This window comes from Cricetulus griseus (genome assembly GCF_003668045.3).
Source record: "Cricetulus griseus strain 17A/GY chromosome 1 unlocalized genomic scaffold, alternate assembly CriGri-PICRH-1.0 chr1_0, whole genome shotgun sequence".
Classification (NCBI taxonomy): domain Eukaryota; kingdom Metazoa; phylum Chordata; class Mammalia; order Rodentia; family Cricetidae; genus Cricetulus; species Cricetulus griseus.
The window spans coordinates 220110471-220127687 of record NW_023276806.1 but is presented as its reverse complement, the minus strand read 5'-3'; the positions used below and the strand labels follow the sequence as shown (position 1 = coordinate 220127687).

Here is a 17217-nt window from a genome sequence, read left to right as displayed (position 1 = left end):
TTTCCTGCGGTGTAGCCTCCATAGAGATGACTTGTTTACTCTTGTCACCTCTGTAGTTTGCTAGGCTGAGTGTGCTACTGCTGAAGGTCATGCATTAGTTAGGAGGTGCAGGTGACTTTCTACAAGAGTCATTTGGATGTCTGGCCATCAAGAAGCAGCATGCTTTTTACTGTTTTGTGAATGATTACTTCATCCTCTTTTGGGGGATGCGTCGTGCTGTCGAGAATTATCCCTGATAATTATCAAGGGATAGTTGGAGAGTCCAAGTCCTCGTTTACAGAGCCTGCTTCGAATGTCTATGTTGAATGTATGCGTTTATTGTCATTTACAGGAACAGACGGGTTCTGCGGACCAAGAAAAAGCGCCGCCCACGAAGGGTCCAGAAATCTGGGCACCCTTCCAACATGGCTACCGCGGCGGGTGGCGCCGGCTGCCCGCCCCCTCCTCCCCCCAACAACAACAACAACAACAACAAGTCCAAGAGCCCCAGGAACGGAGGCAGGCGCCGCAGGAACCGCCGCCAGTCACGCAACAGCGACTCTGACCCCGAGCTCCAGGGAGCCACTGCTGACCCCTCATTTTTCCTGGATGAAGACTGCCTGGAGTACCTTCCTGAGAAGTTTGACGGCAACCCTGACGCACTGACTCCGTTCATCGCCCAGTGCCAGGTCTTCATGGAGAAGAGCTCCCGAGATTTCAGCGTTGATCGCACCCGCGTGTGCTTCGTGACGAGCATGCTGCACGGCCGAGCCGCCCGCTGGGCCACTGCCAAGCTGGAGAGATGCAATTACCTGATGAACAACTACCGCGCCTTTATGCTGGAGTTGAAGCACGTCTTTGAAGACCCGCAGAGACGCGAAGCCGCCAAACGCAAGATCAGACGTCTGCGCCAGGGCGCAGGAACCGTTTCCGAGTACGCTGGCATCTTCCAGTCGGTTGCCCAGGATCTGGATTGGGATGAGAGTTCTCTGGTTGATCAGTTCCTTGAGGGCCTCAACCAGCAGATCCACCAGGAGCTGAGCCGCCGCTCCGAGGTTCCCACCAACCTCAACGACCTCATCCGCCTCTGCATCCACATCGAGCGCCGCCTCGTCCGCCTCGCCGCCGAGGCCGCCAGCCGCCCCCGCGACCCCCCCCGCGGCCTGGGCCTGCCCCTGCCCCAGAGCAGCCAGTCTGATCCCACCGAGCCCGTCGGAGGGGCCCGCATGCGCCTGACCCAGGAGGAGAAGGAGAGACGCCGCAAGCTGAACCTGTGCCTGTACTGTGGCAACGGAGGCCACTACGCTGACAACTGCCCCGCCAAGGGAAACAACAACAGGAATTCACCGTCGGGAAACTCCCCGGCCCCGCTGTAGAGGGACGTGCAGCGACTGGGCCTGAACGTACAAGGTCCCCAACCCCCGAGGCTCCGACTTCGCATCTGCAGGTGATGCTCCAGATCCATATCCCCGGCCGAAACACCCTGTTCGTCCGAGCTATGATTGATTCTGGCGCCTCCGGCAACTTCATCGATCAGGAATATGTCATCCAGAACGCCATCCCTCTGAGAATCAAGGAATGGCCAATCATGGTGGAAGCAATTGATGGGCATCCTATAGCCTCGGGCCCAATCGTTCTGGAAACGCACCACCTGATTGTTGACCTGGGTGATCACCGAGAAATCCTGTCCTTTGATGTGACGCAGTCTCCGTTCTTCCCCATCGTCCTGGGAGTTCGTTGGCTGAGCACCCACGATCCTCACATCACCTGGAGCACTCGCTCCATCGTCTTCAACTCTGATTACTGCCGATTCTACTGCAGGATGTATTCCCAAATACCTCCTCCTATGCTGCTGCCAGTACCTCATCCTCCACACCTCCCCTTCTTCTACCACGTGGATGGATACAGAGTCTACCAGCCTGTGAGGTACTACTATGTGCAGAATGTGTACACTCCTGTGGATGAGCACGCCTACCCGGGTCACCGGCTGGTCGACCCTCACATTGAGATGATCCCCGGAGCGCACAGCCTTCCCAGCGGACATGTGTACTCCCTGTCCGAATCCGAAATGGCGGCCCTGCGAGATTTCGTGGACAGGAACGTGAAGAATGGACTCATGACTCCGACCGTCGCTCCCAATGGAGCCCAGGTCCTTCAAGTGAAGAGAGGATGGAAACTCCAAGTCACCTACAATTGCAGAGCTCCCCACAACTGCACAGTCCAGAATCAGTACCATCGCATGTCTCTTCCAAACATGGAGGACCAGGCGCACCTGGCAACCTACGGAGAATTCGTCCCTCACGGTCATGGTGGATACCACCACCACCACCACCACCCCCACCACCACCATGCCCCGGCCTATGCTACCTTTGCAGGTCATCACCTGATGTTCGCATGGTACCCAGTGGGACGAGATGTTCATGGAAGAGTGATCTTCATGCCCTTTGTGGTCACCTGGTGTCCACACGGATACCACCATCATCCTCTTCCAGTGCCCCAGTATCCTCCTCCGCAGCCACCACCTCCACCACCTCCGCCACCGCCACCACCTCCACCACCTCCTTCCTACAGTACCTTGTAAATAAATACCTGTTCTCTGGAGAGCCTCCGCCCTCAACTTTCTCCTGTGTAGCTTCTCAATCAAGGACTGTGTGCTACTGGATCTTCAGGCCACCTCAGGCACAAAGGCACACGGGACTGAACTGCCAATTAGTAAGAGAAGCTGATGCAAACACAGGACATGCTGATTTCTTACAGAGGGGGAGGAGAGGAACACAGGACCTCGCCCGTACAAGGGACGGGCACCTTATAAAGGAAGCCAGACTTTCTGGTGCAGCATGGAAAGGCTTCCGTGATTCTCTTGCTGCACCCTCTGAAACTTCACCATCTTCAAACTCCATCTTCATGGTTCCGTTAATTTTCAAGGAGCAGCAACTTGACTGGTTCTTGAAAAGGAAGTGCTTTCTTAGATAGACTTGTGAGTGTGCCTTCATGTTCTGGTGCAGATCACATGTACCCAAGAACTCTGGCGTTGACACAACATCTTACCATCATCATACCAGCAAAGTGTCTGCCTCCTTATGCATCTGGGCACCCTATCAGCCTGTATCGTGAGGATGTTTAGAGAGGGGAAATGATTTTGCACCCAGATGCACACTCCCAACATAGAAGATGTATTTGAAGAATTAGAGCACAGGACATCAACTTGAAGATACTGGCTTTTTAAGAATGAGGTCTCTTGCTACTACCTTGAACATTTGTCTAACCTCTTTCTGTTTGATTCTTTGCTTCTGCCATTAACCCTGCTGCAGGATTTGTCTCCTTCCTGCCTGACTGCTGACTCCATTTTGCTGCCATGCAAGGAGATGAAAGAGGCAGGTCTAACGGAGCATGTGTTTCAGCACAGTCTCCAGTTGCCAAACACAGTTTGAGCAGTAGGACACAACATGGTTTTTTTTTGTCTTCATGGTGAAGTTTCCTTTTCCATCCACATGATCTCTCCCTTATCCTTGCATGTTTAAGTAGTTTAGTAGTTTTGTTTTGTTAAGTATGTTACTTTCAAGTGTTGGCTAGGCTTTCAGAATTTCCATTGAATTATAAAGTACTATACATACACCTACAATCTCAAATCTATCAATTGGGTCTTTAAAATTCACACACACACACACACAAAAGGATATGAAATTCAAAAAAGAAACCTAATTGGCTATTGATTCTTGTTCAATGGGATCAGAAAGCTCGTCGTCAATCATCATGTGTTTTACATTAATTACTTTTAAATGGTGCATTTGTGCTTCTGATTTTTGTGAAGCATCACTTCAGTTTACCTCAGAACTCAATTCCATCCTTCATGCATTTTTTAATTGATTTGATCTTCAAGCTGCAGAGTGCCTAGGAATGGGCCATCACCTGCAGCCCTGGCATAGACACACGGACATTTGCCACAACTGCAAGCGAGTATTTGGAGAAGCTGACCATAGCCGTCAGGGAGGACATGCTGGTGTGACAGCTCACAGCTTCACAGACAATATCCCTGACACACATTGGATTGTTTTTTGAAGCTTGCCAGTGACTTTCGGCAGTGTGTACTATGCTCTGTTCCTATATATACTAGCTATCAATGTTAGGCGTTAAGGATAAGTACTCTTCAAATTTATAATGCTGAAATTTTGTTAAGTTTCCTTTTGTTTTTTAGTTTGTTAAGTTTCCTTTTATTTTGCTTCTGTTGATCAAATTTACACTAATCGTTCCTTTTATTATTTTTCTTTTATTTGGCATTTCCAACAAAATATGCCTTTATTCATTTATTAGGAAAGAAAGATAAGTTGGAAAAGGAGGAGAATACAAACTGACAAAATTAGCTAATTGGCTGTCGTCCCAAATTTTTATTTTTCATTAATGATGAAGGGGATGTTCCTATTGCTGGTCATGAAGGTCATCATGAAGGGTCAGTTTAGTTTGAACCTGGAGGCATTTGGCGGAGATACTAATTTGAGATGGGCATCTGTATGGTGCAGTCTAGAATTGTGTTTAAGTTTGCAGGTACCTCTTGGACTCCTGAACTGATCTGGCTGTCACACGTCGTCGACATCCCACATCCCACCCAGTTACCAGATTGACAACAGAGAGCACCGTGTTGGAGAGGCCGGAGCTGTCATGAAGGACCACCTGCGGAAGAGAAGTGTCTGCAGGAACCGTACTACATACTCAGCTGGAGAGGGAACACGCATCTGATGAGAATGGAAGCTTTGGTTGTTTCAGATTGTAGAATGGTTTTTGAGTTGGTTTTGAATATTGCATTGTTTTTCTTTTCTTCTATAGTCAATTAAGTAATAGGGGATACATAATCATTAAAAATTTTAGGCTGGGAGGGATTATTAAGTAATTTAGGTGGGTGGGTAAGTTAGGGGATAAGTTAGGATAAGATAAGATAAGATAAGATAGGATAAGTTAGGATAAGATAGGATAAGATAAGATAGGATAAGATAGGATAAGATAGAATAAGTTAGGATAAGTTAGGATAAGATAGGATAAGTTAGGATAAGATAGGATAAGTTAGGATAAGATAGGATAAGATAAGATACAACAAGAAGTGGACACGTGTACTTATTTGTCCCTCTAACCCTCCCTAACCTTACCTTAAGATTCTATTTAGGGGGGACTGCAGGGAAATCAACATTTTGATGTGTGAATTAGACATGGATAAAATTGTAATGAAATTTCAAAGATGATTGGATTAATCTAATAAAGGCTCTAGGAAATTAACTCCAGGGATAGATTGTGAGTAAAACCTTGAGAGAGTTACCAGATGATAGATATCATTTGAGAAACTGTTGCTGGAATAAAGTTTGTAATGCCAAATGATAAATATTCTTGGAAATTGTAAGAAAGTGATGAATAAAAGCATTGTTATTTCCTTGTCAGTAACCTCTTTCCCTTCCTTCCCCTCCCCTTCCCTCCCCTCCCTAACCCATCCCCTTTTTCCTTCCCCCTCCCAATCCCACCCCTCAAACAACAGTACTGTAATCTTTTTACTATATTATTACTCATACTGTTTTAATGTTACAATAAAAATTCAATAAATAAAGACTTAGTGGTTAAGGCAAATTGTGTCCTGATCATTTCAGCGCCCACCACTATCAAGAATGGAGGGAGGAGCAGTGGATGGGTCCGGAATGACAAAGGGTGGCAGCTAGGAAGTAAATGGGTTGGGGAGGGGCCAAATGGGAAAAAAGAGGGTGGGGAAGGGTGGGTTTGGGAAAAAGTTGGGGATGGGGGGTTGCATATAAACAACACATCAGTCACACAATTCACCATCAATGATATGCTAGAATACCCCAGATTATTGACTAATTTGTCCAACTGTGACATTAACAAAATAAAGTCATCACCTCAGAGCAACTCCAGTGACATAACTATCAATCTCAGTATGACTTGAAATACTTGAGATTTATTAATATATATTAGCAAGAGGGGTGGGGGATTCGGGGAGGAGGGGTGGGACTTGGGGGAATGAAAGGGAAGGAGAACAAGGGTAAAAGAATGGGAAATGGGGCAGGAGGGTTGAGATTTGAGATTGGCATGGTGGTGTATTCAACATACCAATCACATAGACTAATCAATGATATACCCAGACTACCCCAGGAAACTAATTACATTGACCAAATAACCTTGGTATAGTATTGCTTCGGACGGCTGCGATTTATGAATGGAGGATGGGCAAATAGGGATCACAAGGCAAAGTGGGGGATGGGAAGTGGTGGCAAGAGGGGTACAAGCTAAGTAAATCTGGAATGGAGTTTATATGAAGAGTACATCAATCACAGAACCTAATCACAATAATACACAAAGAAGACCCCAGGAAATAAATATATACTGGCTGCAAAAGGCTAACATATAAGTCCACCAATTAATGATAACGCCAGTGACATAACGCTGGTATAATTCAATATGACTGGAGTTCCTGAGATTTGTTGAGATGGGGGAGGGAAACCTGAAGGGGGAGTAAAGGTGTGGGGTAGTAATCAAGTAGGGAGGGGTGGTGTATAAAGGGAGGGGTGGTATGTAGGGAACATATCAGTCATACTCATATGACCCTGTAGCAATAATATGCCCAGAATATCACAAGAAATCAACTAATGTGGTCCAGATGCAAAACATTAGTATCCATGGTAATAAAGTCACCAAATAATATAAAGTCCACATAGTAAACTTCAATACTAATAGTACTTGAAATAATTAGAATTTACTTAAGTGGAATCAGGGGCCAGCAAGATGCCTCAACAGATAAGGGTGCTTGCTGCCAAGCTGGACAACCTGAATTGGATCTTTGGAACCCATCTTGTGGAAGGAGAAGACCAGTGCCTACAAGTTGACCTTTGACCTCCATAAACTCATGGCAGGACAGTGGTGTTCATTCCTCCCCACACAAAATAAATGGAGAGAGAGTGAGAGTAGAGGGACATTTGGGGGCAGGAAAGAGTGTGAAGGGGGAGACTGAAGGGTAAGAAGAGAGGTTGGGGCTGGTGTGTCTTTGGAATAGGGTTGTGCATAAAGAATATGAATCACATAAGTCACAGTTGATGATATGCCCACAACAACCAAGGGGTCAACTGTATTCCAGCTGCACGATATTAGCAGACAGAATAAAGCCAACAATTAATAGTGACTTTAGTAATCATAAAACACTATTAATGGAATACTTGAGATTAATTCGAGTGGAGACAGAGGGACCCTGAGGAGAGTAGGGGAGAGTAGTGAAGTCAAGAAAGAGAAGATTAAGAATGAGGAGGGGGTTGTTACATTTTAAAAAATGTCAATTACACAACTCTGGATCAAGATACACAATACTCCAGGATATCAACTGATTGGAATCATTGCACATTATCATGCATGAAACAATACCTTGGGTAGCAAAGAAATCATAGTTTCTCCTGTGCCATAATACATTTTTATCTTTAGTATCAATATTGGAATAGTTGAGGATTATTGATTAGAGTGAAGAGGGTAGTATAATGGAGAGGAAGGGGGAGAGATAGGGCAGGGGGAGAAAGAGAGTGGAGAAAGTGAGAGATGGAATTGGATGGGAAAGGTGGGACGTTGAGATCTGAGGGTGTATAAAGAACACATCAGTCACAGTCCAGATCAATTATATGTTCACAAACTCCAAAAAAGTAACTATATTGCAGTTGTAAACTATTAGCATATTAATAATAAGGTCATCAATATTGGCTTCATTGAAATATTTACTACATATTGAATATTAATATCACTTGATATTTTTAAGTTAGTAATAGGTGGAAGAGTGAAAGAGGAAAAAAAACAAGAGGAAGGGGTGTAGAAAATCAAGAATTGGAAGGGTGGGAGGTGGGAAGAGGAGGGCAATGCATAACAGATATGTCAATCACACAACCAAAGGACCAATGACAATCAATCAATACATCTGACAATCAATACATCTGACAATCAATCAATACATCTGACAATCAATCAACACATCTGACAATCAATCAATACATCTGACAATCAATCAACACATCTGACAATCAATCAACGCATCTGACAATCAACACATCTGACAATCAACACATCTGACAATCAATCAACACATCTGACAATCAATCAACACATCTGACAATCAATCAATACATCTGACAATCAATCAACACATCTGACAATCAATCAACACATCTGACAATCAATCAATACATCTGACAATCAATCAACCCATCTGACAACCAATCAACACACCTGATAATCAATCAACATATCTGACAATCAATCAACACATCTGACAATCAATCAACACATCTGACAGTCAAGCAACACATCTGACAATCAATCAACACACCTGATAATCAATCAACACATCTGACAATCAATCAACACATCTGACAGTCAATCAACACATCTGACATTCAATCAACACATCTGACAATCAATCAATACATCTGACAGTCAATCAACACATCTGACAGTCAATCAATACATCTGACAATCAATTAACACATCTGACAACCAATCAACACACCTGATAATCAATCAATACATCTGACAGTCAATCAACACATCTGACAATCAATCAACACATCTGACAATCAACACATCTGACAGTCAATCAACACATCTGACAATCAATCAATACATCTGACAATCAATCAACACATCTGACAGTCAATCAACACATCTGACAATCAATCAATACATCTGACAATCAATTAACATATCTGACAACCAATCAACACACCTGATAATCAATCAACACATCTGACAGTCAATCAACACATCTGACAGTCAATCAACACATCCTACAATCAACACATCTGACAATCAATCAATACATCTGACAGTCAATCAACACATCTGACAATCAATCAACACATCTGACAATCAATCAACACATCTGACAGTCAATCAACACATCTGAAAATCAATCAATACATCTGACAATCAATCAATACATCTGACAGTCAATCAACACATCTGACAATCAACACATCTGACAACCAATCAACACACCTGATAATCAATCAACACATCTGACAATCAATCAACACATCTGACAATCAATCAATACATCTGACAATCAATCAACACATCTGACAATCAATCAACACATCTGACAATCAATCAACACATCTGACAATCAATCAACACTTCTGACAATCAATCAATACATCTGACAATCAATCAACACATCTGACAATCAATCAACACATCTGACAATCAATCAATACATCTGACAATCAATCAACCCATCTGACAACCAATCAACACACCTGATAATCAATCAACACATCTGACAATCAATCAACACATCTGACAGTCAATCAACACATCTGACAGTCAATCAACACATCTGACAATCAATCAACACACCTGATAATCAATCAACACATCTGACAATCAATCAACACATCTGACAGTCAATCAACACATCTGACAACCAATCAACACATCTGACAATCAATCAATACATCTGACAGTCAATCAACACATCTGACAGTCAATCAATACATCTGACAATCAATTAACACATCTGACAACCAATCAACACACCTGATAATCAATCAATACATCTGACAGTCAATCAACACATCTGACAGTCAATCAACACATCTGACAATCAACACATCTGACAGTCAATCAACACATCTGACAATCAATCAATACATCTGACAATCAATCAACACATCTGACAGTCAATCAACACATCTGACAATCAATCAATACATCTGACAATCAATTAACATATCTGACAACCAATCAACACACCTGATAATCAATCAACACATCTGACAGTCAATCAACACATCTGACAGTCAATCAACACATCCTACAGTCAATCAACACATCTGACAATCAATCAATACATCTGACAGTCAATCAACACATCTGAAAATCAATCACTACATCTGACAATCAATCAATACATCTGACAGTCAATCAACACATCTGACAGTCAATCAACACATCTGACAGTCAATCAACACATCCTACAGTCAATCAACACATCTGACAATCAATCAATACATCTGACAGTCAATCAACACATCTGACAATCAATCAACACATCTAACAATCAATCAACACATCTGACAGTCAATCAACACATCTGAAAATCAATCACTACATCTGACAATCAATCAACACATCTGACAGTCAATCAACACATCTGACAATCAATCAACACATCTGACAACCAATCAACACACCTGATAATCAATCAACACATCTGACAATCAATCAACACATCTGACAATCAATCAGTACATCCGACAACCAATCAACACATCTGACAATCAATCAACACATCTGACAGTCAATCAACACATCTGACAGTCAATCAATACATCTGACAATCAATTAACACATCTGACAACCAATCAACACACCTGATAATCAATCAATACATCTGACAGTCAATCAACACATCTGACAGTCAATCAACACATCTGACAATCAACACATCTGACAGTCAATCAACACATCTGACAATCAATCAGTACATCCGACAACCAATCAACACATCTGACAATCAATCAACACATCTGACAGTCAAGCAACACATCTGACAGTCAATCAACACATCTGACAATCAATCAACACACCTGATAATCAATCAACACATCTGACAATCAATCAACACATCTGACAGTCAATCAACACATCTGACAACCAATCAACACATCTGACAATCAATCAATACATCTGACAGTCAATCAACACATCTGACAGTCAATCAATACATCTGACAATCAATTAACACATCTGACAACCAATCAACACACCTGATAATCAATCAATACATCTGACAGTCAATCAACACATCTGACAGTCAATCAACACATCTGACAATCAACACATCTGACAGTCAATCAACACATCTGACAATCAATCAATACATCTGACAATCAATCAACACATCTGACAGTCAATCAACACATCTGACAATCAATCAATACATCTGACAATCAATTAACATATCTGACAACCAATCAACACACCTGATAATCAATCAACACATCTGACAGTCAATCAACACATCTGACAGTCAATCAACACATCCTACAGTCAATCAACACATCTGACAATCAATCAATACATCTGACAGTCAATCAACACATCTGACAATCAATCAACACATCTGACAATCAATCAACACATCTGACAGTCAATCAACACATCTGAAAATCAATCACTACATCTGACAATCAATCAACACATCTGACAGTCAATCAACACATCTGACAATCAATCAACACATCTGACAACCAATCAACACACCTGATAATCAATCAACACATCTGACAATCAATCAACACATCTGACAATCAATCAGTACATCCGACAACCAATCAACACATCTGACAATCAATCAACACATCTGACAACCAATCAACACACCTGATAATCAATCAACACATCTGACAATCAATCAACACATCTGAAAAGCAACATGCAATAATAAATCTATCAATAACAGCAACAGTAATGAAACAGTGAATTCATTTTAATATCAATTTGCTTTGACTACTTCAGTTTTGTCCATAGCAGTCCAGGAAACTAGGACCATGGGGAATGTGATGTAGAGGGTAGAAAGATGTAGAGAAGGCGGGAAGGGATGTGTAGCAAGAAGCAAGTCTGAAATGAGGGGTGGTATATAGAGAAGATATCAGACACACATAATGCAGTATCAATCCTGTACCCAGAATGCCCCAGGAAATCAATTAGCATACCACAACCGCAAAAATATTAACAGATGTAATAATAAACCTAGCAAACTTCAGCAATATGAGGAAACACAGCTTTTAATCTAAGTATTACATGCAATTGTTGATCTTCTTTTCATTGGGGAGACGAGAAGTGGGGGAGTCACAGGAAGATGAAGGGAGGAGAGAGGATAGTGAATTTGGGGTGGGGTCATGTAGAAAGGCTACATCAGTCATGCACAGTAAAACACTCAGGATACTCCAAGGAGAGCTGTTACATTCCAGAAGCAAAAAATGAACACAGGGACTGGAGAGATGGTTGTAGAGGGTAAAGACCTTACTCTGCAAGTGTGAAGACATATAAGTTCAGACCCCCAGAATGTATGTGCCCAAACTTACACACAAACTTATCTCACATACACACCCTAAATTTTTTAAATTAAAATAAAATTATCACTGACTCCAATAAGTGACATAAAAAAAATCTCACAAAGGGGTCCAGACCAGGCTGGTGAAACCCACAGAAACAGCTGAACTGAACAACAGGGAGCTCTTGGTCCTCAGACTGATAGCTGGGAAAACAGCATGGGACTGATCCAGACCCCAGGAATGTGGTTTCAGTGAGGAGACCTCGGAAATCTACAGGACCTCCTGTTCAGTACTTACCCCTAGCATAGGTGTGGACTTTGGGAGCCCAATCCACAAAGAGGGATACTCCCTGAGCCAAGACACACAGGGGGTGGGCCTAGGCACTATTCCAAAGGATACGATAGACTCTGATGACCCCCTATGGAAGGCCTCATCCTTCCTGGGGAGCAGAAAGGATTTGTGTTAGTTGGGGGGAGTGGTAGGGCAGAGGGGAGGGAGAGGGAACTGGGATTGACATGTAAAACAATCTTGTTTCTAATTCAAATTTTTAAAAAAGGCACTCAGATTCACTGGGTATTACCCCCCCCCCACACACACACACAATGTTTTTCTTGGAGGTTTAGTAATGAGTTGATAGGGAAGGGTAATAGGGATTGCAGGCAGTGACGGTGAATCCTAGGGGATGGGCAATGGGACAAGAAAGTAAGTGGGAAGAATTTGGGATGGGGAGATTTATAAACCCATAAATCATACAGCCTGTATATTGTAGCTGCCAAAACTTTAACATAAAGGTTAAAAAGCAACATGTGACTCTAGTGATATAATTTAAAAAATTCACTTAGCAATGCCAATTTTGATTAAATTTTTAAAGATTTATTAATAAAATTTAAGAAAATGAGGTAGTAAGTACATGGATCATGAAGGGAGAAAGCACAGGAGACTAGAGAGAACACAGAAGTGGAGAAAGCACAGGAGACTAGAGAGAACACAGAAGTGGGCAGAGCAAGGAGGGTCAGGAACTGAGGTGAGTTTGGAATTGTGATGATGTGATTAGGTCAATTACAACCTAACATAAATCCCATGCCCAGACTACCCCCAAGAAATTGACTCATTTATCCCAGCTTCAAAACTTTAACACACAAAACAAGTTATCAACTAATAGTAACTCTAGCCATATAACAAGCTTTATTTTTAATGCCAATTTTGCTTGGGATACTTCAGATTTCAGAACAACAATTAAGAGAGTGAGGCAAGGGAGAGAAAGTGGAAGGTGTGGAGACAGGAGGAGCCCCAATGTAGGAAGAATCCGTGGGTGAGATGTGGAGGATGAGTAATATAAAGAAGACACCTGTCTTAGTCAGGGTTTCTACTGATGCGAAGAGACACCATGACAATGACAGCTCTTATAAAGGAAACACATTTAATTGGGGGTTGACTTACAGTTCAGAGGTTTAGTCCATTGTCATCAGGACAGGAATCATGGTGGCATTCAGGCAGACACGGTACTAGAGAGTTCTACATTTGGCACCTCAGACAGGAGAGACAGTGAGCCACTAGGCCTGATGTGAGCTTCTGAAACCTCAAAACCCACGCCCAGTGACACACTTCCTCCAACAAGGCCATTCCTCCTCACAGTGCCACTCCCTCTGAGTCTACAGGGACATTTTCATTCAAACTACCGCATTCTACTCCCTGGCCCCCATAGGCTTATAGCTATATTATAATGCAAAAAGGCATTTAATCCATCTCCAAAAGTTCCCATAATCTATTACAGTCTCAACAATGTTTAAAAGTCCAAAGTTGAATGTCCCTTCTGAGAGTCATTCAGTCTCATAACTGTAAAACTCTGTGAACAAAATCGGATCACATATAACATGCTAACATACATTCTAACATACAATGGCACAGGACATACATTATCATTCCAAAAGGGAGGGAAGGGAGCATAGTGAGGAAACACTGGACCAAAACAAGACCAAAAACCATCTGGGAAACTCCAAATTCTGCATCTCCATGTCTGATGTCAAAACACTCTTCAGATCTCCTATTCTTTTCAGCTTTGTTGACCACAACACTCTTCTTTCTCCTGCTCTGGCTCCATACTCTGTTAGTAGCTCTCCTCAGCAGGTATCCCACAGCTCTGGCATCTCCAATGTTTTGGGGTCTCCAATGTAATCCATGCTTTACTGTTACAACTTCACACAATGGCCTCTCTAGGTCTCCATGCAGGGATACCCCTGACATATAATGGGCCTAAGCAGCTTTCTTTAGCTGTGGAGGGAGATTCCATAACGCCTTTCTTCTGTTCTTGACTCTAAAGGCAAAATGATGTGGCCAAAGCTGCCAAGATCTGCTGCTTTCTGGGGCTGGAACAAGTTCCCTTCATTTGATTACATCTTCGTCAGCTTTCTGTTTTAGATTGCTTCCTTCACTGCCCAAGCTTAGCTGTCCTGGGATTTTCTCTGTAGATCAGGCTGGTCTTGAACTCAGAGATCCACCAGCCTTTGCCTTCTGAATGCTGTAATTAAAGGTGTTCGCCTCCACACCAAGCTTAAAGCTATTCTTTTTAAATTCCTTTCAACTTTTCTTTAATTCCTTTTCACAAAGTTGGAAGCTTGGTTGGATGGGGTCTTGCTCTGAGCTCACCACTCCTTTTATTCTATGTAGCATCAGGCTTTTTAAAAATCTGTTTACACTTCCTGGTGCCCCTTTTCTCCTTAAACTATACATTTTGTATTTTATTTGCTCAGTTTGCTCCTTTTTGTTATAGGTCTCATAAGCATGGCCACTAATAACAACATGACACAGTCCGACACTCGGCTGTTTTGAAATCTCAGCTACAAACACAATCTAAAAGTCTCCAATTTAGCCTCAGGCAGGTTTTTTTTTTTTTTTTTTGACAAGGGCAGAAAACAGCCATATTATTTGCCAATAAATAAATAAATAAATAAATAAATAAATAAATAAATAAATAAATCCAACAACAACAAAAAACAAAAACCCACAAGAACAGTCTCTAGGCCACATATTAAAAATCTTCTCCTCTGAAACCTCTTGACCCAGGCCCCCACAGTTATAATCACCCTCAACCCCACTATCATTCATATTCCTACTAGTATGACCCATTAAACTTCTCTTTAAACACTCAACTATTTTTCTAGTTTGAAGCCCCAGTGTGTTCCATAATCCTCCAAATGAAAGCATGGTCTGGCCTATTATAATAAATACCCTAATCCCTGGTACCAACTTTTATCTTATTAGGGTTTCACTGTGAACACCATGAGCACAAGACACAGCAACTTTTTTTTTTTTTTTTCCTTTTCGAGACAGAGTTTCTCTGTGGCTTTGGAGGCTGTCCTAGAACTAGCTCTTGTAGACCAGGCTGGTCTCAAACTCACAGAGATCCACCTGCCTCTGCCTCCTGAGTGCTGGGACTAAAGGCGTGTGCCACCACTGCCCAGCTGATCACGGCAATACTTGCAAAGGAAAATATTTAATTGGAGATGGTTTACAGTTCAGAAGTGTCGTCCACTACTGTCATAGTGGGAAGTTTGGTGGTATGGGGACAGACATGGTACTAGAGAGGTAGCTAAGACCTCTACATCTGGATCCACAGGCAGCAAGAAGAGAGAATGACGCTGGGCTTGGCTTGAGCTTCTGAAACCACAAAGCCTACTCTCAGTGACACACTTCCTGCAGAAGGCCACACCTACTTCAACAAGACCACACAGCCTAATAGTGTCATTTGCTATGGGATTTATGGGGGGCCATTTTCAGTCAAATTATCACAACACCAATCACTAAACCAGTGTCATACTCCAAACACTGCATTAAGTCAGATAACCACCAATAAATAGTCTTGTGTTACAACTTGTATCTTTAACGTCAATTTTACTTAGAAATTAGTGATTTATTAATAAAAGTTATAAAATATTATTGAGGAAAAAAGAAACACGAAGTGCAGTGGAGACATGGGAAACTAACATGGAAATTCATTTTTCTGCTGATTAACAGTTTCTAAATGTCAGCGCTTCTCACTGTCATTCACAGAATGATACTTACTCATAGTGGGCAGCATGGCAGCAGGCAGGCTGGAGTAAGTTGAGAGCTTACATCTGATCCACAAACAGCAGGAAGACAAGACCGTGTCTCATGTGGGCTTTTGAAACCTCAAACTCATACCCAGTGACATAACTCCTTCAATAAGACCATACCTCCTAGTCCTTTGAAAACAGTTCCACCAGCTGCTGACCAACCATTTGTGGATATGAGCCTATGCTAGGGGTGTTTGGGGGTGGCATCTTCTCATTCAAACCACCATACCCAGCTTTATCAGTTTCACTCAGAACAATATTAGCAACTGGGCTAGATGACAACCATTTTTGTGATCCTTGGACAAGAATATGACTACATTTTACCTTGGTCCTCAGAATCTGCCTGAGGCTAAATTGAAAAGTTTTGGATTAATTTTCCTTTCTTTCTTTCTTTTTTTTTTTTTTTTGGCAAATGAGATTTCAAGATAATCTAATTCTGTCCTTGGGTTATTAGTAATTATTCTCATGATGGTCTACAATGAAAAGCAGCAAGTGGGAACAAAAGAAATATACAATTGGCAGCTTCAAGTGAAAAAGAGTACCAGGAGATTTAATGTTGAAGTCCAGGCTTGAGTTGAAAGCAATAAGGAAAAGTCTGATGTGAACTGGAATAAGGAGAAGAATGCCCTCATGGTAAGACCCCACCCAGCTAATCTTCCAGCTAGTAAGAAGGAAATACCTAAAGAATTTTATGCTACTAAAGAGCAGCAACAAAGGAAAGTTTATGCAAATGTGATTCAAGGAGGGGCAAGCTTTGTCCCTAGCAGGCAGTGAAACTTGGTAGTGCTGGCTGTATGGTTCTAAATCTGTGGATCATGACCCCTTTGGGGGTTGTATATCCTGCAAAGCATATATTTACATTATGATTCATAACAACAGCAAAATCACAGTTGTGAAGTAGCCACAAAATAAGTTTATGTTTGGCGGTCACCACAAGGTGAGCAACTGTATTAAAGGGTTGAAGCATTAGGAGGAGGGTTGAAAACCATTGCTTTAGAGTCATGAAAGACACAGAAGTAAAGGGTTGTGGAATCTTCCTCTACAGTAAGGGAAGCTGTTGAGGC

General features: G+C 42.2%; 1 protein-coding gene across 1 annotated transcript; it reads left to right on the top strand.

Moving 5' to 3' along the window:
- Positions 1-340: 340 nt before the first annotated feature.
- On the top strand, positions 341-5462 carry Peg10 (paternally expressed 10). The gene is given in 2 exon segments (XM_035451931.1): positions 341-1326; positions 1329-5462. Coding segments are annotated over 2 exon segments (2154 nt in total). The 5' UTR covers positions 341-404; the 3' UTR covers positions 2561-5462.
- Positions 5463-17217: the final 11755 nt, after the last annotated feature.